The sequence below is a fragment of the Wyeomyia smithii genome, chromosome 1 (assembly GCF_029784165.1).
Source record: "Wyeomyia smithii strain HCP4-BCI-WySm-NY-G18 chromosome 1, ASM2978416v1, whole genome shotgun sequence".
NCBI classification, from domain to species: domain Eukaryota; kingdom Metazoa; phylum Arthropoda; class Insecta; order Diptera; family Culicidae; genus Wyeomyia; species Wyeomyia smithii.
The window spans coordinates 46,278,598-46,301,434 of NC_073694.1; the positions used below are offsets into that span (position 1 = coordinate 46,278,598).

Consider the following 22,837-nt stretch of genomic DNA (forward strand, 5'->3'; position numbering starts at 1 on the left):
TGATAAAGTTACATAAAAATGTCCATTTTAGGTCACGACAAACTTTTTGGGATGTCAAAATACTCAGTGAAACGACTCCAAACCTATGGCGAGGTGTACGCCCTTTTAAAGAATTGAGACTAGAGTAAAAAAATTCTTCACCCCTCAAAAAATTCTAAGTTGACGAAGTCACCTAGACTTTTTCAACCCTCGAGTGCCCAAGTTAATATTCAGACGGACTTCGAAAATATCACTATAAATTATTATAAACAATTTTTAAGTTTTGATTGAAGCTTTTTAGAGGTTCAACTGAAGACCATCTAAAGGCGGCACTTTTTTGTCTTCATACATATGTAGTCTTTTAGTGGTAGAACTTTTTTTTTATTTATTATTTTTGTCTTCATACATATGTAGTCTTTTAGTGGTAGAACTTTTTTTTTGTACTAAACAATTAATCAAGATTTTTTTATATTTCTCGCACGATGCTTCTATTCAAGCGCATTGCAAGTCAGGGTAGATATTTTACGATCTATAAATATCGTGCTTAATCTAATGACTATGCAATGTATATTGTTCGAAAAACCCCTGTCGAGTATTTGATTAAGAGAAAACGTGATAGATGATAAACAAATGTTCAAACAATTGAATGCTTCTGGAGGTGGATGGTCTTCGGATGCTCCATTCACATAAGTTCGCTGTCTTTGACGAGAAAGATACTCATCGTTCGACTTTGTAATAAGCTAACTTCGAACGCAATATTGTGCGATTTGGTCACTTGCCACGTTGACACATACCTTTCCTTTCCGTCGCAGTCGTGGAGATGCAAAGGTAAACTCAGTCGTCGACAACAGCGATTGTTACACCTCCTTCCTTACAGCATCCTTTCCCCCCTAACGACCGAAAGGACGTAGCTGACGCCATTATCGATCAATACCAAGCAATAGCTACTGAATTGTTGTACACTGAAGATGGCAAACTAATTCCAAGTAACCATATACGTGGTTTCTTGTGCAACTTTACTAGAACAGATCGATTACAGAGGAGCAACTCTGAAATGTGCTCAGCTGAAACACACTGTCCAACAGGTCATTAGACAAACAGATTAATTCAATACTAACGTTTGAACACTCTCTCAGCTGCACCCTTTTGGGAACATTCGTATATTATGTAACGCGTTCAGGGGAAAGGAAGTATTTAGCGAAGTGTTACACTGCGCGAGATCACCATGCAAAATTGCGTTACGTGCGGGTGGGGATATATAATAAATTTGCCAAATTCCGCATCACATATAATACGAGCATTCCCTTTGATCTGATTGAAACTTTTTCTGTGAGATAGAGAGGTCATAAAACTTTCAAAAAACCTATTTTTTTATCTGAGCCACAATAATTTGTTTGATTTATGTGATAAAGTTCAAGATAGTTATTGTATCGGTAAATAAAAAATATACACCATAAAAAAATTTCTTGCCCCTCCAATTGGTGACAACACATTTGTCAGGTGGTTTAATTGTTCTTATCAATGTAACCGAGAATGTTGCCAGTAGTTACAACTTTGTACTCCGGAGTGATTAGCGATTAGGGCGCAACTAACAAAATGTAAACAAATCGTTTTACTACACCATTGGTTTCAAAAAGACTGACAAAATTCATGGCAAGAATCCTTTCTTTTGTAATAATCAATAAAATTATTTAAATCAAGTTTTTGGTGAAGGGTGACAAAACAGTTTACCCAAAACAAAAGATACCTACTTTGTAACTAGGCCCTTTTCATTGTTTTGAAGCAACGGGCTTATTTCGTAAACAGGCGACAGTGAAGGGCGTATCAACATTGTTTTCAAAATAGAGGCGCATTTAAAGAGGCGCAACTGAAAAAAAAATAAAAACAAGGCGAAATAAAGGTGGGCGCATCTCGTTGTCAGAAAATGCTTTTAAGCTCATTTGAAAAGGGTTAGCAGAAAAGCGCAGATTTGAGCCATAAATGCACAAATTTAATGTAGTATTGTTAGGAAACTGTAAGACATGTTTATTTTACGTCGATTTTTGGTATTGCTGTTAATGTTAGTCACTTCCTATGAAATAACGATTTGAAAATGTACTTGCAAATTTTCAAACTAATATTCTCCAATGTTTATCTTTTGCCAGCTGCGTCCTAATCGCAAGTCACCCCGGAACTGTTTAATGTACAGGACAATTGCGAGGTTAGCTCTACGATCCTTCTGACAGTAATAGCAAATTTATTTATTCCACCAGCTCACCTCGTTTTGACCTGGAAGCGCACTAACTACAGTCAAAACCCTTCTTTATTCGCTCGATTTTGACCCAGTTTTGACCTGGAAGCGCCTGCAAAACAGACGGGTTCGTACTGTAACTTTTGTCAGTTTTGCGAGTGGGTTCACCAATACTATTACATCGTATCTGTCAAAACGGTCAAAACACGCGGGTGATGCTGAAAACAAAAGAAAAATGTGATTCGTCGCTCTGTGCAGTGAAATCATGAAACGCAAACGAGAAATAATTGCTGCAGCAAATGTGTTTGTTATGGAACTAATGGAATCGGATTTAGATTTAGATTCCGATATCGAGTTCGAAAGTGCTGTAATCACAATTTTCAGTAAGCCATCGAGAACAAGCAGAAGTCGGGCAGCGAAATTTGTCATCGACGTAGTTGATAAATGTACGGATATACGGAAAAAGTATTTTGACAGCATTATGTTTACATCGCACATGGTCTCACGCACACCAACGCAAGGCTTTAGATCGTAATTCGAAATCCTTTTTTTTATTCCACCCGAAAGTTGGCACTAACCCCGTGGAATAAAGAAATCCGCAATAACAGTCTTTCCCGAGCCTAGACTCGAACCTGCGACGACTGTTAGTTACAGAACATTTTTACCAGAACTGACCAACTAGCCTCTACCCTATGACTTTCTAAGTTTTTATTTCTCCAGCTTCGAACAAGCATTAGTGTTTAGCTAACAATTTGTAGTTTTTGTGAAAAAAATCAGGTTTTTAAAAAGTGAGTTTCAAAGGTATTCAATTTATAATAGTTTTTTAAACCAGAAAGTTCAGTTTTTTCTGTTGCTAATTAGCTAACTTTTTGAAGTTGTCATTAAAACCTAAATTAATCCACCTAGCGGTCAGAACCCAGCCTTTCTCATTCAATTTTTTATTTGTAAAAATAGATTTAAATGACCGCTTCAATCCAATAAATGTATATTCACTCTTTAGGTTCTAAAATATTGATGTTGTAATCTTTACATATAAAAATGCAGTCAAGTCTGTCTGTCTGTCTGATCCATATATTCCCGAAAACTACCGAACCGATCGACGTGAAAATTTGTATGTAGGGGTTTTTGGTGCCGATAAAGGTTCCTATGATAGTTTGAGACCCCTCCCTCTTCTGGAAGGGAGGAGTCCCATACAAATGAAACATAAATTTCTGCACAACTCAAGAGCAAACCAAGCAAATTAAACCGAACTTGGCATGTGGATGTTTTAAGGGGTAACTAATATGTCCATAATAGTTGGATGAAACACAAATTTGTGCACATCTCGAGAACTAATCAACCAAATGGAACAAAATTTGGCAGGTAAATGTTTTTAGTGTTAACAAATATGTACATAATGGTTTGACACCCGACTCCCTCTTCTATAAGGGAGGGATCCCATGAAATTGAAACACAAATTTCGCACAGCTCAAGAACCAGCCAAGAAAATACAACCAAATTTGGTATGTGAATGTTTTTAGAGGTAACAAATATGTCCATAATGGTTTACGCCCCTCCCTCTTCTGGAAGTACATGTTTCTTCACAAATTTCTGCACATCTCGCGAACTAATCAACTAAATGGAACCATATTGGCAGGTGAATGTTTTTAGTGGTAACAGATATGTTCCATAATAGACCTCAGACAACATTTTGGATTGTAAGATGGAAACTTCCGGTTTCTGGAAAACAGCAAAAAATGGCCGATTTCCACCCAATATAATAATATCCGGATCTAGAATAATACACAGGAGCTAAAATCGACCTCTAGCATTTTAAATTCTCAGATGGCGACTTCCGGTTTCTGAAAACAGCTGAAAATGACCAAATACCACCCAATATTAGTTTTTCTTTAACCAGTATGCCGTTCAAAATCCAGAAATTGTCTCCAAATGCCATTATGAAATCCAAAATGGTGACTTCCGGTGTCGGAAAAACAGCGGCAAATGACCAAATACCACCCAATATGGGTATTTCCGGAACCGTAATGATGCACTGGAGCCACAAATCGACTTCAGACAACATTTTGAATTGTAGGATGGCAACTTCCGGTTTCTGTAAAACAGCCTGAAATGGACGATTCCCATCAAATATTAGTATTTCTGGAACCAAAAAGATGCACAGAAGCTAAAAATTGATCACAGACACAATCTTGAATTTTAAGATGGTGACTTCCGGTGTCTGGCAAACAGCCGGAGATGACCAAATACCATTCAATATGAATGTTTTCGTAACCAGAATTACGCCCAGATGACAGAAATTGATTTCACAGGCAATTTTAAAGTCCAAAATGGCGACTTTCGGCTTCTGAAAAACAGTCCAAAGTGACAAAATATCACCCAATATGAGTTTTTCTTTAACCAGTATCCTAAATACAATTTTGAAATCTAAGATGGCGACTACCGGTTTGTGAAAAACAGCCTAAAATAAACAAATACTATCCAATATGAGTATCTCTGGAACCAGAATGATGCAAGGAGCTAACAATTGACCTCAGGCACCATTTTGAATTGCTAAATGGCAACTTATAGGCAACACTCGGAAATGACCGAATAACACTCAATATGGATATTTCCGTAAACGTGATGATGCATAGAAACCAAACATTGACCCTAGACACCATTTTGAATTTAAAGACGACCACTTTTAGTTTCTGGAATATAACCAAAAATACCTCCCAATATGGGTATTTCCGGTGTCAGATTGATGCCAGAAAGTCTGCTGAAAATGACAGAATACCACCCAATATGAATATATTCAGAATTAAGGCGATGTACAGAAGCCAAAAGTTGAGGATATTGTCATTTCGATAAAACCAATCATTTCAAACGGTTTGTTACTTGACTTTGATCATATCCTATGACCGATTCGTCGTGCATTTGCAGACTTTAAACACATTGCAAGGAATCAATGAATTTGGAACGTTCAAATAGTACGATACCACATTTAAATTATGTTGAGGCCACCGATCAAAGCAGGTATAGTTTTAATAGTCTTTGAATTTCTCTTCTTTCCATAACTTTTTAACCACATATCAGATTGTTATGAAGTTTGTTATTTGTGAGTTTGAGAGATGACTCGTTCGTATGACACTAGTTATGTTCAAATAAGTCATGTAATCTTTGAGATAATAGACTTTCGTTGTTTTATTAACAATTTGATACAAAACGGTTGCTTGAGTTCGATTATAATCAAATGAAATGGGAACGCGTAGGGCAGCCAAACTTTGAAACCACGTGTCAATCATAATTCATCAGTTAACCCTTAACTAGCCCCCTCATCTGATAATAATAATCAAATCGGTTGTGCAGTTTCTGAGATAATGAAGTTTCGTGATTTTCACAAGTCGGTACATTACAAATGAAGTTACAGTTCGATTACAGAAAAATTCAATAGGGTCTTCTAAGGCAGCTAGACCATTCATTTGACACTAATTTTGTGGAAATCGGGTCGGCCATCTCTGAGATAAGTGAGTGTGTCCAAGTAGTCTTCGGAATATGTTCATTTGCATAGCTGGATTTCACATTTTTAAACATAACAGGCAAAGTAATAGTCCGATTGCAAAACAAATCAATAGGGTCTTATAAGGCAACTGAACCTTCCATTTGACACTAATTTTATGAAAATCGGCTCAGCCATCTCTGAGAAACATGAGTGAGATTAAACAGTCTTCAGAACACGTTTCTTTTCATAACTTTAGAACCACATGTTCAATCTTCATAAAATTCAAAAGTTAAGGGTTTTTTGGAAACTCCGTTCTTTTGAGACCAGTTTTGTTCAAATCGGTTGTGTAGTTTCTGAGATATTGTTGTTTCATTATTTTCACATTTTTAAACATAACCTCTAAACTAAAAATCCGATTACAATAAAATTCAATAGGGTCTTATGGGGCAACAAGACCTTTCATTTGCAATTAATTTAATGAAAATCGGTCCAGCCATCTCTGAGAAAAGTGAGTGAGAATAAAAATCTGCACATACACACACACACATACAGAAAATGCTTAGCTCGTCGAGCTGAGTCGAGTGATATATGCCATTCGGCCCTTTGGAGCACTTTTATACTTTCTGTTTTGCAAGTGATTGCTATACCTTTCTAGGAGAAAGGCAAAAAATAAAATTTTTCGTAAACTTTTTGAGATGATTTTAAAATTTATTTTTTATTTATTTAATTAATTATTTATTCATTTATTTATTTTTTATGTAGTTATTTCGGTAAGACAAAATTACTATCTACAATTTTGCTGAAGACGTCACACCGATCAAAGAAACTGTTCTGGCTCTGAAAATATTTGTAATATTCATTGAAGTATTATTAGTACACTCAAAAACGAGTCACGATTCAAACAAACTAATAGCTCAAAATAGCCCCTATAGCTAATAGAAGAATATGTTCAAAGTCTCAACCAAATAAAAAATACAATAAAAAAATATAATAATTGCATGGAATGGATCCTAACTAAGCTCGTGTATGTTTGTATGAAAACGATCAACATAGTTGCTTTTCTTCACTTTTTTAAGGAGGGATGTTCCACAAAAAACTCTATTTTGTCGTGTCCAACGTACAGATAGGACATCGTAGTATTCAGCAATTGTTTTTCTTTCAAATTTTTACACAAAATTTGCTGAAGGAAGCAATCTGGTGTATTGAAAATTAGAAAAAAAACAATTTTTCCTAACTGTTAGGTGAATTGATCAAAAAACCGAAATCGCCAAAAGTAAGGCCTTGTTCTATGATACAATTTTGCTGAAGACATTAAGTACATAAAATCAATTTTTCACAATCAAATCTAAAGCGATCACGATTTTTCGAATGGAGACCACAGTGCACTGTGGGATTTTGAAATAAATCTTCTCACCAATTGTTAATGTCTTGAATTATAATACTCGGAATGTATAGAAACTATGTATTTCGTCGTTTTTATATCACTTTTTTGTGCTTTACGACCTTTACGAATTTTTGTAAAAGGTTCTATTTGCGGCAACGTAACAACTGCTCCCTCCCGACTTCGAAAAGTTCAGCTAGGAGGTAACCCTTTCCAGCTACTCTATGTTTTTTTAGTTCGTTACAAGCATACCTGACCTCGTCCAAATCTGAAGTGGTATGTCGTTCTCACGATAGTATCGACAGCTCGGAACTCACTTACACCAAAGATAACTAGAACAAGATCCCTGACTCCTGCAGTATGCAGCGGACAGGATTTCAACCTACTTGTCGAATCGAACTAATTTGTATACTGGTAATTTGATGATGACGGCAAGGTTGCGAAGGGTGAAGCTTTTTTTTCAATATCCTTCTAATTTTCAAGGTTTCCCATTTAATTTTTAATATCCTTATACGGTGCTGCCATCTAGTTTTCTTTCTCATCTGGCGGATTATGCACGATCAACCAGTTTTATGCAAATTTAAGTAATCAGATAGCAGAACTAACCTTTGTAAAGGTGTCGCAGGTAAAATGTATAAATAAACTGGAAGTCTGGTATCTTGTTCTAGTAATTTTTGCTTTCACCTATCTTCAGAGAGCGCACTTCGTTCACATTTCGCAATTTTTTTGCTAAGATATCCACGCATGTCGGTTCGAGTATAGTTCTGACACAGACTAACGGACGAAACACTGGAACCTAACTTCATCCCCACAATAAACGATCATTTCAAATTTTCAACCAAATAAGAGTTATCGCGCGACAACACCGCCTGAGGCGTTGTAATGTAATCTCATACATATTTTGTAGTTCCGAATTTGACGCATGCACGTACGCTAGCGCTGATGTCGAAATACAAAACGCAGCGCGAACACGACAGCAGGTGGTGCTAGTGTTACTATCGTAAAGTACTGGTATCATCCGAACGATGTTTTTATTGAAAATTGGTTCAAAGTGTTATGTCTGTTAGTCTGAGGTTTTGTCTTATCGAAAAAGGTCCCCATGAAATATTTCAGCTCAATCGGATTTAAGGAACCCAAAGCAATTAAAGTTTCAACTTTTTGACCGATGAAAAAAAATGCTTAGATGCAGGCTTCGGAAAAAGACTGCGGAAAAGCGACGACTGTTCTCTCTTTTTACTCTAACAGCCTCATGAATGAGCTATTCATGAGAGCTCACATACAGCATAATCTCATACAGGCAACTATCTTGTGGTTGAGGATGTCCTGTTGATTTGGCCTGCGCTGTTAACAGCCTGCTGATCGCCTGCGGCTGTAGTTGCGATGATATTGGACTCGCACTCCTTTATTTCTTCTTTTTCGTAGGGCATCATAGCATCGGCCTTTCTCTGTTGAACCATAATTACCTGACAGCCCACTCGGATTTGTGCCGAAGGATTTCGCGCTGTAAAGGCTTTCATTAGCGAAAGCTTGGAAGAACTAGTAGACATAAGAAAATAAAAAATAACAGCCCGTTTGACATTGCATGTGTGTGCCGTCGTCAGTGGTTGTAGGACTGTGTACCGAATGTGTGGGGAGCAGGGAGAGCTGTGCAATACAATGAGAGCCGAATTAGTTAAAAATTTGCTGTTACGAAAAGACAGTCATTTTCAGAAGCCTGCACAGGTGTTCATGAAATCGTCGATACCGACGTTTTTTTTTTCAGAATTTATATGGGCAGTTGTCCATGGAGGTGGGATGTCAAAATCGTTAAAAATCTATCCACGTGGCATGTGTATGGCCCCTTAGAAGGCGCGGGTCAGGAAAAAATTACATTGAGATTTAGCTTCGATCGAAGCAGATCGAACGAACTTTCCAAACGCATTGATTTTTTTTTTGAGAGTTTTTGTTGCAAAAAATGTATCAAACCTCGCATTACATGACTATGAATTTTCTCTGCGAATCGATCATTGTACTCGAAACCTTCGTATTGCATTGTAAAAGCTGTTAATTTATACCAAAAACTTGAACAACATCTTTACAACTAGACTAATTTTCTATTTTTCTTGCTCCACCCACAGCTTCGCCGAACGGACAAGATGCTCTCGAAGACTTTCTCGGCGCCCACCCGCAGCATGAGCATGCAGTGCCTTTCCTCCACCAACGAACAGTTCCTGTCGCAGAAGACCGACCTGATTGCCGAGCTGAAAATGTCCAAAGACATCGCGGGCGTCAAGAAGATGAAGGTCGAGCGAGCAAAGCTGGAAGACAGACAGGCCACCGAGGTGTACTCGGAGGTGACGCGGCAATTCACCGCCGCGAACTACGTCGATCAGGTATGGACCCGACACAGCAAACCGCACACATGCTCACGCAGCTCATTTGATTGATCATTATCGAAATATCAAAAGTAGCGAACAGATTGCACTCGAACCCTGCACGAAATCGCTTTCATTCACCATTTGCTCTGCATTTCTTCTCTCTTTCTTTCACGCGTTGCGCATCACCTCTACTGTGTTTGCGCTGCACCGTTTCGTGCTTATCATTCAACTGATAAGTTATTCCAGGTACCGGAACGTGACCACGCCGGCAACATCATCCCGGACTGGAAGCGTCAGATGCTTGCCAAGAAGGCTGCCGAAAAGGCTAAAAAGGAGTTCGAAGATAGACTAGCGCGGGAAGCGGAAGACCGACGGCTGTCGGCAATACCCAAGTGGAAACGTGATCTAATGGCAAGAAAAGAAGAAGCTGAAAGTAAGCTCAAGTAAGTAAACCACATTGTCCTTGCAGCTCCTCCACCGAGTAAAACAAATATTTCTTCAGATCCTCGATTTATACCCCCCGTGTGGAAGAACACCAACGCCGAACGGATACCTGGCGTTCCCGAATGTCTCAACGGGCAATGTCGATCGACAACATTAGCTTCACATCGCAGCAAGAGGACTCCCACGTGGGCTCCCGCTTCAATAAGGAAAATAACCTTAACAATAATCAGCATAATGGCGCAAACGGTGCCAACAGCAACGGACTTCACGTCAACGGAAACAGCAACTATAGCAACAATAGCAGCATTGCCAACGTAAACGGCAATGGCGGAAGCAACCATCCAAGTGTTCGTGGTTCGATGGAAAATATCAATAGCAAAAACGATTACCATCAAAATAGTAGTTCGCATACGAATGGAAACGATGACGACGATGAAAGCGAACAGATTATACCGTGGCGGGCTCATCTTCGGAAAACCAACAGCCGCCTCAGTTTGATCGGTTAACCTTTCGCCTGCTGTTATTTAGTTTAATAGCATACTGTATAAAAGTTCATTAGCCTACTATTGATACGCATCATATTTTTATTTAGCTTATACAATAAACACATTTAATTTTATCATTTGATGAATTTATTTAATTGAACTGCGAAAACGTTGCAAATCGAAATCCTGCCAAGATCAATAGCTTCGTATAATAATAAAGCGCAGATGGGATAGACATTGTAAACATAAATCAAAGATTTCGTTGCAATACTACTGTAAGATTGCTGTTAATCCATGTGAAGGATCAACCTTTCGCTTACTGGGAACAGCCTAATGACGCGAAAAAAACTCGTTAATTAATGTGACACTTAGATAAAACAAATGGCTACATAGAGTAAATGTAAGAAACTATAATGTGATTACTGTTATCAATCTCTGCAAATATTCTAAACTAGGTTAATTGCCTTTGAAAAAAACTGCCAATGTGAAAAGAATCGATAATATATTTTTGTTATGAATCCGTTACATGCAGTCCAGATCAATTTATAAGAAAAAAAAACTTCAACGTAGAAAACTGCACCATTACGAACAATTTTCCTCTACGATTGCCAGCCTAGAAAAAAGTGATCGAACCATTGTAACTTGTACCCGCAATATCATATATGAGAAAGTATGCCACTGGCCGAAATGTCACGCAACATTACATTTCAAAAATCAGCACACATCTCTTATTCGTTGAATAGTTATAACAAATATACAATCAGTAAAGTCGAAGAAAAAACACGTTTTGAATTATTTTTCCGAAAAAAAAATGTATAAAATATCCTTTCATTCACCAAGGTGATAGAAAATTAAGAAGAAATGAAGCTTGCTCCACTTAATATTTGGTCGCACAGAATGGGTTATAACTTCGTCCAAAAACACGTAGAATTTCTTGACCTTAAAGGAAAAATACAGAAAAAATTATTCGTTCGAGTTTCGGATACATTCACGCACTTTTCGTTTTATTCGCCCTAACGGAATTGAATCATCTTCTTCACACACATTGAACTATCCGTAAGCGAATTTCAGGGAGGATTACCAAAATGGTTGCTATCACATTCACCCTTGAAGAAATTCCTATCCTCTGCACTCATAGAGTAAACAAATTGAAGATGGCAGCACCGTAGCTCCGTTAGAGCGAATACCGTCCATCATTTTTTCTGTAGAAACTGTCAACTCGTTTCACCGTTTTCCTCCATCATCGATGTAAATCAGCTGGTTTTTTATTGTTCTTCCTCTTCTCTTCAACTTGCTCTCGATTACAGCTCAATATTTTTCATTCATGTCATTGGATGAACGGCAAAATCCGCTTCTGAAGGCACTATTTCTTGTACACCTGGCCATTCATAGTTGATCCAGTGATGAAAACCTTGGTTTTTGCCACAGCTGCAGATCCCCGAGCTTCCGAGCGAACTTTTCAGCAAACACGAATTTAATCCGCTTGGCGACATATAGGACGGACATATGCAGCCGTCGAATTTGATCTAGACTTTCTCACACAGCAAAGTTTTGCAACGACGATATTCTGCACGAGGGTCCTGTTGGGGTGCTTGCTGGCGTGGAAAGACCGCAGGCCTTCATGCCGGCAGATTCGTCGAACAGTGCTGTAGTAGTAAGCTATTCTTTATTTCTATGAGTTTGTTTGGGTTTAAAACATTAGTTACAAGTGATTTACATTAATGTTTTCATCTTTGGTTTTTTGTGTTTTTTTTAAGTTTTGCTGAAGGTTTTCCAGTTATTTTTGAAAGGATGAGCACAATAGTGGCTTTGGTATCTGTTCATATTTCAAAAGACAACTATATACCACTTAAATCTAACATGATCTACTATATACACCTAATCTACTATATACAGTCCGCTAATTACAGCGTGTTCAGAATTTTGGTATTATAGTGTCTACTTTCTTAACTGCCGGCTCCTTGTGGAGGTCCGAGATTCTTGTATCAAACGGCCAACCGAGAATCATTCTGTTTTGTGCCACTTGGATTTTGTTCCTGTGAGTTTGTGCACATGATTCCCACACCGCAGCCGCTTTGAAGACTACGGGGGCAATTATTTGTTTGTAGACTGCCAGTTTATTTGTTCTTGAGAGGCGGGATCTGTTACAAATAAGCGGTTATAGTGACCGAACCAAAGCGGAGCATTGAACCAGTACCCTCTCCACACGTTAGAGAAACTTCTCGTTGAATAACAGTCCAAGATACGTGACTTCGGAAGACCACTCAACTCCTGTACCGTTCATGACGACAACGCATAATGGGCGGGGTATTGTCAATGGAGGAACATAATTGTTTGGGTTTTAGAAGCATTAATTTTGATTTTCCAGGTGTAAGCATATTCGACAAAGGCGTCTAGGCATCGCTGAAGTTTGTAGATGATCTAACGAGTCATTCTTCCCTTGACGGCAATTGCAGTGTCATCTGCGAACAGAAAGAGCACGCAGCCATCTCCTAAGGAAGGAATTTCGGAGGTGTAAATGCTGTACAGCCAAGGGGCCAGCAGACTGCCCTGCCGAACCCCTGATGGGATGGAAAAGGTGTTGACAGGCGAACATTCAACGATACCTTGAACGACCTCTGACGAAGGTGGCTACGGATGATTTTTGTCAAATATGGTGGAGCTTGTATACCAGCCCGTCATGCCAGACATTGTCAAACGCATTTTCGACATCCAACAATGCCATGGCTGAGAATATATGAAAAAAAAATGCCATGGGAACTTGGATACAGCCCTGTCTCTCCGGATGTTGTTCATCACCCGCACCAGCTGGTGCGTGGTGGAATGACCCTTCCTAAACCCAAACTGTTGCGGAAGAAAAATATTGTTTTTCTCAGCCACCTCCATCATGCGGCTGAGGATCAGTTTTACAAACCGTTTGCTCAGCGATGAAAGTAGGCTGATCGGACGGTAGCTTGATGCCAACGTCGGATCCTTCCCGGGTTTGCGGATCGGTATGATCTTAGCTATCTTTCAAATGCTCCAAGCATATGTTGAAGATAGAGCTCAACAGCAACAGCAGGTGAACCCTGTTACTGAGCTTTTTTAAGACGATGTTGAAGACCCCATCAGACCCAGGAGCCTTCATGTTCTTAGTACTCATCAGCGCTGAGCAACCCTGTTCTACTGTAATTTTATTTTCTTGAGAAACGGTACAAAAGAGGTTTCCAAGGTTGCGGACGCATTGCTCAACCTGGTCTTTCATTGGACTAGCCATGGTCGAGCCAAGCAAATGCGATGAGGCAATATGATCACCTACCGCATTCGCTCTCTCGACCGGCGCTACAAGAAGCCTCTCTCCGACTTTGAGGGGAGGAACTTGCTTGGGGTGTCAGCACCTTGGTTACTTTCCAGAATGGCCTGGAGCGGCCGTCCAAACTTTGGACTACACGTTCGAAATTTACATTCCGGAGTGAGACCATCCTGGAAGCAATTTGCTTGTTCAGATCGGCCACCTCGAGCTTAATGTCCAGATCCCTGGTCCTCTGGAACTGGCGTCTACACACATTCCGCAATCTAATTAGCAGCCTGGTACGGGAATCATTAGCAAGGAACTTACCCCTCACAGGAACACGTCGAACACACGCTTCGTCGGCCACATTTATGGCTCGTTGGATACCCTCCAGCGTCTGGTCGCTGTCTTCAATGCTGTCGAGCGGCGCATCGTCAATGTTGTTGTTCACCATTGGAGCAAAGGGCTCCCAGTTTACATGGTGGTAGTCTTTCCGCAGGCAGCTGGCGGGAGCTACACTGATCCCCACCTCAGCTAAGACAGGTTGGTGGTCTGAGTTCAGATCGTTGTGCGCCACTGGTTTGGACAGCTCGATGTTGGCCAGGAAGAAATCCAGAGTTGATGGGTTCCCCGCTGGGGAGATGTAAGTCGGAAACTGTCATCCGGAAACTGCACCATGCTGCGAGTGTTCGAAGAGTTGGCGACCGTTCTGATTCTGCCGATAATTTCGTCAAGCCTCGTGTCTAGCATCCCCCAACGACGAAGCGGGAGTTGGTTTTGGTAATGGTTGCCAGCACGTTCTTAGACAGGGTGTGTTTAGGCCCGAATTGTTAGGAACACCCTATCGCGCAACAACATATATAAACGCAGGAATCGACGGACAGATAGCAGCACACAAAAATCCTACCCGCATTCCAGTAGTCTAAATATCTTGTGCAGCATATGACTGCAGTTTGTTATGCTGGTTTGTTTACAATCCGATTCGGTTCGCGGTGAAGTGTAATTTATATGTTTACTGTTTCCGCCTAAATAATTCGATAAAAGGGTGAAGAAACCCAGATAACACCATCAGTTTATAATAAACCGCCCTAGAAACAAGATCGCGTGAGTAGTTTATTTCCCAATACCTCGAAATCAGTGGAATTTCCCTAAATTAGAGGAGAATAAAGTGTACTCGTTAAGCGACCAGAAAAGTGACTATCATTTACGCAAAATGACTTATACCTACCCGTGAGAGATACGGTTTTGTCCCGTTCGATAGTGTGCATAGTTACCTGGCGCGAATACTTACCTGTTGAATAAATAAGTGCGTGTACTTACCAGTGTCCGCTCGATTAGTACGTAGATTAGAACGCTACCCGTGAATTATACCTCCTGTAAAAAGAAGTTTGAGCCCGAAGATACCCGTCCCGTAGTCCGCTGTTCCTGTTGAGAGGGAGCGTGGAATTTGGAAGTTGAAAGTGATTCCCCAGACCCGTTTGGAAATCCTGGACCCAACAGGGTGGCTGTGCCGTTGCTGATTTTACACTGGAGAGGACAGTAAAAAAGCAAAGCCTTGGTGCTACATTCCGTATCGGACTTCGACCTTCTGTTTTACTATACACAGACTTCGCAGCCGACTGTTAAGTGTACAGGACAATAGCGGGGCTAGCGCTACGATCCTACTGACACTAACAGTCTCACCCAAGCCGGGACTCGAACATACGGCGACTTGCTTGTTAGGCCAGCATCGTACCTCGAGACCAGCTGGGAGACATAAGAGAGGACGGTAGACGACGTAAAACCGGATGAACCCGGTTGTTGATTTGACCTCCACACCAAGGGCTTCAATGATGGCGGTGCGGATGTGCGGCAAGATGTTATATTTTATCCCCTTTCTGAGGATCGCGATACAACCCCCACTGGAGTTGGTGAAATCGAGACGGATGATGTTGTGGTCCGGCAGTCAAAAACTGTCGTTGGATTCCAGGTGGGTCTCTGTGATAAGACCCACGTCGATGTTGTACTTGCGGAGAAAATTAGCAAGCTCGATACTTTTTGCTCTATGCTATAGCTGTGTTGCTATAGGTGGACGCCAGTAGCCAGGGAGGAGGCGACTGTTGACAGGCTAACCCGCTGGATGATGTGTGGAAGATCAAGTTGCGTACGCGTACTTGGTTGCCCTGCTTGCTGGAAGGAACGCAGTGGAGGGAAATCTTCCGCCCTGAAGACCGGTGGTTTGTCTTTCTTCCTGCCCGGCTGGTTGTTTGACGACGCCTGTTTGCGGATATGCTCAAGCAAGCTTTCCCTTTTCGGGCACTGTCTTGTGGTGCCACCACAGTTAGCTCACTTAAACTGTACCGCACCGGCACCGTCCACAGGACAATCCGACGTAGAGTGGTCCTTTGCACAAATGTTGCAATGCGGTTTGATGTTGCAGTTCCGGGTACCGTGACCGAAGTTGAGGCACCTCTGACACTGCGTAACATCTCGACGGCCACCACGATAGGGCTCCCAACGGATGATAATGGAAAACAAAGAGCGGATAGCTCGCAATGCGCTCAGTGTTACTGTTCCTTCCGGAAAATGAACCAGAAATAGGCAGTCTGGGTATTTCCTTTCGTTCTCGTTCTTGCGTTTAATGTTATAGACAGTAATTGGGGTCAATTTGTACCGATCCTTGATTTCGACTCCGATTAGCTTGGGGTGAAACCTGGCAGGCCTCTGATGACAATCTTGAATGGCTTCTTACCAGGAATGTCGTGGGTGAAGAACTCAATTTTAGAATGTTTCATAAACTTCATGGCCTTCTCAAAAACCCCCTTCGCGTGGAGCATAACCTTCGTGCCGATGCCGCACAGTTTGTGTTCAGCAGCGATGCAGTCGCTAATGAGCTTGTTGAGTGGGACATTCTTCACAACCAGCGGGGGAAGCTTCACTTTCACTCGAGCTATTGTCATCCCTATACCGAAAAACAGAGAATGGCAATGAACTCATGTCCTGGGCTCAATCTCATTTGTGGCCGCTGTCAGCTGTTAGATAAAGGTGTATGAGAAGTGGCGGTGATATGCTATCTCATTTACACATACGGTGAAATGTTTGCCCCGGAAACCTGGTGCGATTCACCGCATTGGGGCACACGAAACATCAGTCGGCCCACCGAAATCTCCAACGTCGCTGACATTTGTCACCGTGTCGAATCAGCCACACTTTTCGAAGTGCAACTGCTTCCACCTTGTTTCTTATTTTTGTTGCCTCCTTCAGCAGCGGGATTTTGCTTTACAGGGCTTTGCTCCACAGTACTGTACGGTACCGAGAACCATCTTAGCCAAATCGCGCAGGTTGATCCCAGGGTTCGCCCGAACTGCTCTGCAGACTTTCAATCGTAGCGGCTTGTCAATCGTTCCACTTCTGCGGTTGATGTGATCAGCGCGAACCAACGTTAGAGTTTAATTGGGTAGTTTAGCTGTGACAGTTTTTTATATCATCTGAAAGAGCTGCACTTTCTAAGCAAAACGTGATTTTCAAAAAATTTCTATTGTTGTGCTTCAATTTTTTTATCACGAATTGAAACTACTCTAAATCGCTACAATGACAGTTCGGCCATGTACCAACCGTCATTTTAAGCGATTTTTTATTCTAAAAATCGGAAGACAATATAAAATTTTAAAAATATCACGTTTTGCACAGAAAATTATACTCTTTTAGCTGATATATAAAAATCAAAAATCCGTTAATAGCTAAACAACCCGGTTGAATTGTTTCAGCACGCGTTTACGGTTGATTTGGGCAATTTGAAACACTTCGCAATTTTTCAGCTGACCACGTCGGATTTTCAACGTGAGTGTGCCGAATTTTCCTACGTCTTTCGCGTACCATTGTCGAAAACTTTTGAAACCACTGACTCGAATTTGATGAAATTTTCACCACTATGTAAACAAACTTTCCTCATCATTGCGAAGTCATTGGTTCCTCGTAACCGCCACTGGAAGCCCCAAATCTTCAAAAAAATTAAAAAGGTGTTACTCACGTACCGAGTAGCTTTTCTCAGTTTCAAACGGAATGGTTTGGCATCACCTTTTTGTACTTGAACCGGTTCATGCGCACAAACTTGAAAGAAAACAATACAGTTCAATTCATGTCTACTCAAACAACTTGAAGACCAACTTTATTTTCGCAAATGTTCCTTTTGTAATACAATCAAAGCTTACCTTATTGGCTGAAGCGCATTACGCACATTTCTGAATTTAGAAATAAATTTAAAGCCTGCTACCTGTGTGAATTGTTTTTGGAGCAATTTATATGGCGGTAGCGAAACCAACGCGATCGTTGCCCATATCGAACTCGGTATAGTACTTTCCAATGAAAACATCGCCCAGAATCCACAACGGTCCATTCGGCGGGGGAATATCAATGCCCATAAAACCAGACAAGCAAATTGTCTTTCCCATTTGAGCTACTCGCAGCACATAATCAGCGCCTTCCAGTTCAAAAGATTTTCCTCCCAAGACGAATGAAATCTTTGGCAACTTGGGAATCAGATTGCAATCTACCATGTATTCTCCGTTGATAATGGGCGTACCTCCGATAGCCTTGTTGATGGCTGTAACCTCAGAGACAGGTCCAGCGATCAGACTGGTTCCAGTGTCGGCAATCGCTTCGCATCCGTTGTTGCAAAACTCAGCATCTCCGACTTTGACCGAGTCCATTTTAAACTGCCAGTAGGCCTTGCGATCTACCGACAAGTAGGTGAAATCTCCGGTGTACTTATTTGAATCTGAACCACCGAAAATAATTTCACCACCCTCAGCGACGCTTGGGTCACGGTTCAAATAAAAGGAGAAGACTGGAGAATCGATCAATCCCTGATTGAACATGTTGTAGAAAACAGGAACAACTCCGTCAACCGAAATCGAGCTGTACCCAAGTCCTAGAATTCCATCAAATTTCGCCGCCACAAACACCAGTCCGGGTTCATTTATTGCTTCAGCAAAGATTTGCTTCGCAACTGAAACACCACCCAGTCCTACAGTATCTGTCGACAGATAACCCGAAAGGCTGCCCGATCCATATTGAATATGGAAAGCCGTTCCATTTTTCTCGAATGTCGATGACTTCTTGGCATTGTATTTATTGTGCATCACTGGAATTAATCAAAATATTTATTAAAATAGCTTCGCCAACTGATAACTAACCGGAGACTTACGACAGGCGATGTTGGTGAAAGAGCATTCCTTCGAGGGCACCCAAAGGTTAGAAGAGCCGGTATCGAACACCACTTTGAAACTCTGGGGTGGCGTTCCGATCGTAATTGCGCCGAAATATTGAGCCTGTCGAAACAAAGGTGCAACATTACAATGCGTTTGGATAAGAGTGTTGAATGATACTAACATCTAAATAATTGGACAGTGGTTCTGGAACTGGACCGGACAAAGCATCGTACTTAAGACGCAGTTGTCTGATTTCGGTGTCCACATTTCGGAAGTGCTGTCGAGCGCTTTCAGTCTTGTGTAACTGTACTCTGAAGGGACGGATTAAAACAACGCAAATTATTATAGTCAATTTTTCAATTGGTTCAACTGTCTGATGAGTAGGGTGTTAACAAAGGTTCCTTATTTAAAGGGTCAAATATATACGCAATTATGAAAAATAAAAATAAATGTTTTGACTGGATATTGCTCAATACGTAGCTAGTAATAGAATAATCAAAAAGCAATGAGTTATCTTTATCTCCTTTGCTGCCAACCCTAGTGCATACAAAAACAGTCAACGAAACGAATGAGTCAGCAACCGTCTACATACTTTGTGCTTATTACTCTCAGTTTAAAATGCAGTTCAATTTTACATCAATGGCAATAGTTAATCACATTACAGTATGTTTCAGCATTGACATACTTACCTAACCAAATCCGCTTGTGCCAGGATAGCAAAGCATACTACCAAGACAATTGATTTAATTAGCATCTTTTAGGCTGTGAGGAAGAAACACAACATTTATTATAAAAATTTGATTTGAACAAGAAACTCCGACGTTTAGCGCATTTAATTGACCATGTTCTATTCACAATCTTTTTAATGCGTTTTGTGGTAACCATTTTGTTTCAATTCTATGAACTAAAAACTGCTTTAAATACACAATAAAATAGATCGTAGTTTGGTTTTGGTTTATAACATTCGTAAAAATCTGTTCATAAGCTTTTCAACTTTTGCTAAAGTCAAAACCACTGGTACGCTCAATGTATTTTTCTTTTCACAACACCAAGCGCAAAGCGAAATATTGCTTACCTGATAGATGCCTGTAAATAGCATAAAAAGTAAACCCCGTTTTCGATGACAAAATGCGATACCACTATTTTCCTCTACTTTGCTGTGCACAGAATCTGGGCTGAAATGAAACTAAAGAAAAGTGGACTGGTTAAACGTAGAAAAACATAATGAATTGAATTTTTTGTCAGGGTTGCTAGGTATTTTTTTAATTTCAGACCTAAATAAAAAGATATATAGAGAATCTCTCAGTATAGGTCTTGTTAATCAATCTGAGTTTTGTTATTACTAACACAGGCAGTAGAATTTGAAAAGTGACAAAATAGCACATTTTTTTTATTGGTTCAATTGGTAAATTATCGTATTCTGTAGAAAACGAATCAACATATATTGTATACCCTTGTGACTGGCAGCCACGAATGTTCGACGGTTGAGCTCACAGGGTTCAACATTAGTGAGTTGAAATGGAAACAATGAGACGTGAGAAGCTTTCTTGTTTGCCGGTTTCGCCGGTCTTTCTTATTTTCACCTTTTTCTTCACTAAAAAATCAGCTGCTGAGCTGGGTTACCAGATATGTGGATTTTATTATTGTTTTGCTAATTTTTGGAGTTTATACGCCAATCGATATTCACATATCCTAGTACGAAAATCAATATTTACTTTAATTTGTTTTTTGTATATAAGCAAACTCGGGAAAGATAATCATATTTTGATTTTCGGCAAAGCGTTACTTTGCGTGTGTAACACATGTAAAATTGTGTTACGTGGGGGTGGGTGGGTATTGAAAATTGCCAAATTCCGCGTTATGTAATATTTAAATGGTTCCAATGCTTAATTGGGTTGTATATCAGCTAAAAGAGTGTAATTTTTTGATCAAAACTTGATTTTTTTTTAAATTTAATATCATTGTCCTTCGATTTTTAAGTGAAGAAATAAAAATCGCTCCAAATCGCTACAATGACAGTTGGTACATGGGCGAACTGTCATTGTAGCCATTCCGAACAGATTTTGAGCAGTATTAATTCGTGATTTCGAAATTGAATGATAACGATAGAAAATTACGTTTTACTTAGAAAATGCAGATTTTTATTTATTTATTTGTACAGGCAACAGGTAAACACAACCCCAATAACTATAACTAAAACCAAGATTAACAAATAAAAACTTATACCACATACATAAGACATACGTTACACTGGCGCTTTTCTGGTACACGTTGCCCCATAGTACTCCGTAAATCGTCCTGTCCAACTGCTCGACAAATAATGAACAAAATGAATTTTCTTTTTCTCGGTTTTATCGGGCCCCAAAGAAAATCCCATAAGGAGCTATCAAAAAGTTATTTACAACAGGCTCGTCAAAAGTAACACTTGGACTGAATTTATTATAACTCAATTTCAAACGATGTATGGAAACGTCAAAAAATGAATACTATCATTTTGTGATTCTGTGTATGTTTTACATCATTTTTGAATACATCTAGAATAACTCAATTTTGAATTTATCAATATAACTCGGTTTAGAGTACCATTATTTGTTCCATGAAGCAAAAATTTTTAGGTTTTTCGTGTCACCTGGAAAATTGTGGGAGTCTCCTGGTTACATACAAGAATTGAAAAGTCACTTCCGATCCGTTCACAATTTGAACACGAGTAAAGCGAACGAGCTGCCATTCCGTTGCTCGAGGTGTGGTTCGATTTTTCATTTATTTAAAACCTTGAAACGGTACATTGAAAGTGTGCATCTGCCTCTCCAGAATTCAATTTCTGAAGAGAGCGTCCGTGATGATGTTGAGGTATTTCAACTCGACCATCCGGAAGGTATGATCGTGGATAATGAGTTAGGTATAACGAATGCGTCGTTTTTTGAAACTGCGCCGTCATTGACAGAGATAGCAGAAAAAATTAGTGGAATTGCAACTTAGTTGCGGAAAGATGTTTCCCTCCCCGAAGCTAAAATTAAATCTTTTTTGAACGCTTCTGCTAATTTACTTCAAGATTACGAACGCTATTTGCTTAATTTGTTTAAAGAATACTTGAAGTCTAAATCTGTGCCATTCAATGATGTCGACGCGTTGAAGTTCATTAATAAATTGAATGGAGTTTTTGCTAATGTCGCAACTCCAGAAAATAGCTTAGCATGTTTGGCTGGAGTCGCAGGATATGCTATACCCATCCCCAGACAAGAAGTGCTAGGAAAAACTCAAATAACAAAAACTGTTCCTGTAAAATTTTGCAATACTCAACAGAAATCAGCGGTCCGAATAGTTAGAGATGTTGCCCATTACATTTCACTCATTGACATTTTAGCACTTGTGATGCAAGATCCGGAAGCTCGAAAGATGATAACAGAAGAAGCAGAGAATCGAAATTTTCTGTGCAACTTCAAAGATGGCCAGCGTTACAAAACGCATGCATTTTTGAAACAGTTTCCTGATGCAATTCGTCTCTCGCTCCATCTTGATGATGTTGAGTATCTTAACCCGTTGGGTTCTCGGAAGTCGAAAAAAAAAACTTACGAATTTTAACGGTTCAATCTGCTAATGTGAAGAAATACGGGTTCAGTAAGATTATGAAACCATTATTTACAGACTTGAGTGAGCTAGGATCTGACTGTGGTGTTCAGATAAAGTGCGGAGATACAAACTTTACCATGAGAGCTTTTCTAGTACACATTCTAGGAGATACCACATACATAAGACATACGTAACACTCAGGAAGAAATCTTCCAAAAAAGTTGGTACAAAATGAACTTCTCGAAAGTACCTACCTCTGTGAAAAAACCTCTGTTTGAGTTGTTTTTGAAGGCAGTGTACCAGCGCAGCCCTGCATTTGTCTCGTTCCTACTCGAAAAATGTTGCATTGATTTTGTAAATAACTTTTTGACAGTTCCTTATGGGATTTTCTTTGGGGCTCGATAAGGCCTAGAAAAAGAAAATTCATTTTGTTCATTATTTATCGAGCAG

The 22,837-nt window shown here is 40.0% G+C and overlaps 2 protein-coding genes across 6 annotated transcripts in view; one reads left to right on the top strand and one right to left on the bottom strand.

Moving 5' to 3' along the window:
• The window catches only part of LOC129719188 (putative uncharacterized protein DDB_G0279653), a 257,470-nt gene extending 246,338 nt beyond the window's left edge, over positions 1 to 11,132 (top strand). For 4 of the 5 annotated variants that reach the window (XM_055670727.1, XM_055670717.1, XM_055670688.1 and 1 more), the window contains 3 exons: positions 9,189 to 9,443; positions 9,666 to 9,871; positions 9,931 to 11,132. In XM_055670727.1, the coding sequence (XP_055526702.1) occupies positions 9,189 to 9,443; positions 9,666 to 9,871; positions 9,931 to 10,378 (909 nt within the window). In that variant the 3' untranslated portion in view covers positions 10,379 to 11,132. The remainder of the gene's footprint in view (positions 1 to 9,188; positions 9,444 to 9,665; positions 9,872 to 9,930) is intronic. The other variant, XM_055670697.1, reaches the window with a different exon arrangement.
• Positions 11,133 to 17,737: 6,605 nt separating this feature from the next.
• LOC129719208 (lysosomal aspartic protease) lies at positions 17,738 to 20,051 on the bottom strand. Its single transcript, XM_055670735.1, has 5 exons — positions 19,893 to 20,051; positions 19,507 to 19,579; positions 18,999 to 19,128; positions 18,814 to 18,937; positions 17,738 to 18,750 (listed from the first exon to the last, which is right to left on the bottom strand). The coding sequence occupies exons 2-5, from the start codon at positions 19,569 to 19,571 to the stop codon at positions 17,906 to 17,908; spliced, it is 1,164 nt and encodes a 387-aa protein (XP_055526710.1). The 5' UTR covers positions 19,572 to 19,579; positions 19,893 to 20,051; the 3' UTR covers positions 17,738 to 17,905.
• Between the last annotated feature and the right edge of the window lie 2,786 nt (positions 20,052 to 22,837).

Bases quoted from the DNA above. Each gene is read 5' to 3' on its own strand.
- LOC129719208 (XM_055670735.1), bottom strand. From the start codon at position 19,571: ATGCTAATTAAATCAATTGTCTTGGTAGTATGCTTTGCTATCCTGGCA. The intron at 18,938-18,998 runs GTTAGTATCATT...TTGTTTCGACAG, and splicing joins CACTGTCCAATTATTTAGAT to GCTCAATATTTCGGCGCAAT. The intron at 18,751-18,813 runs GTAAGTCTCCGG...GATTAATTCCAG, and splicing joins TTTCACCAACATCGCCTGTC to TGATGCACAATAAATACAAT.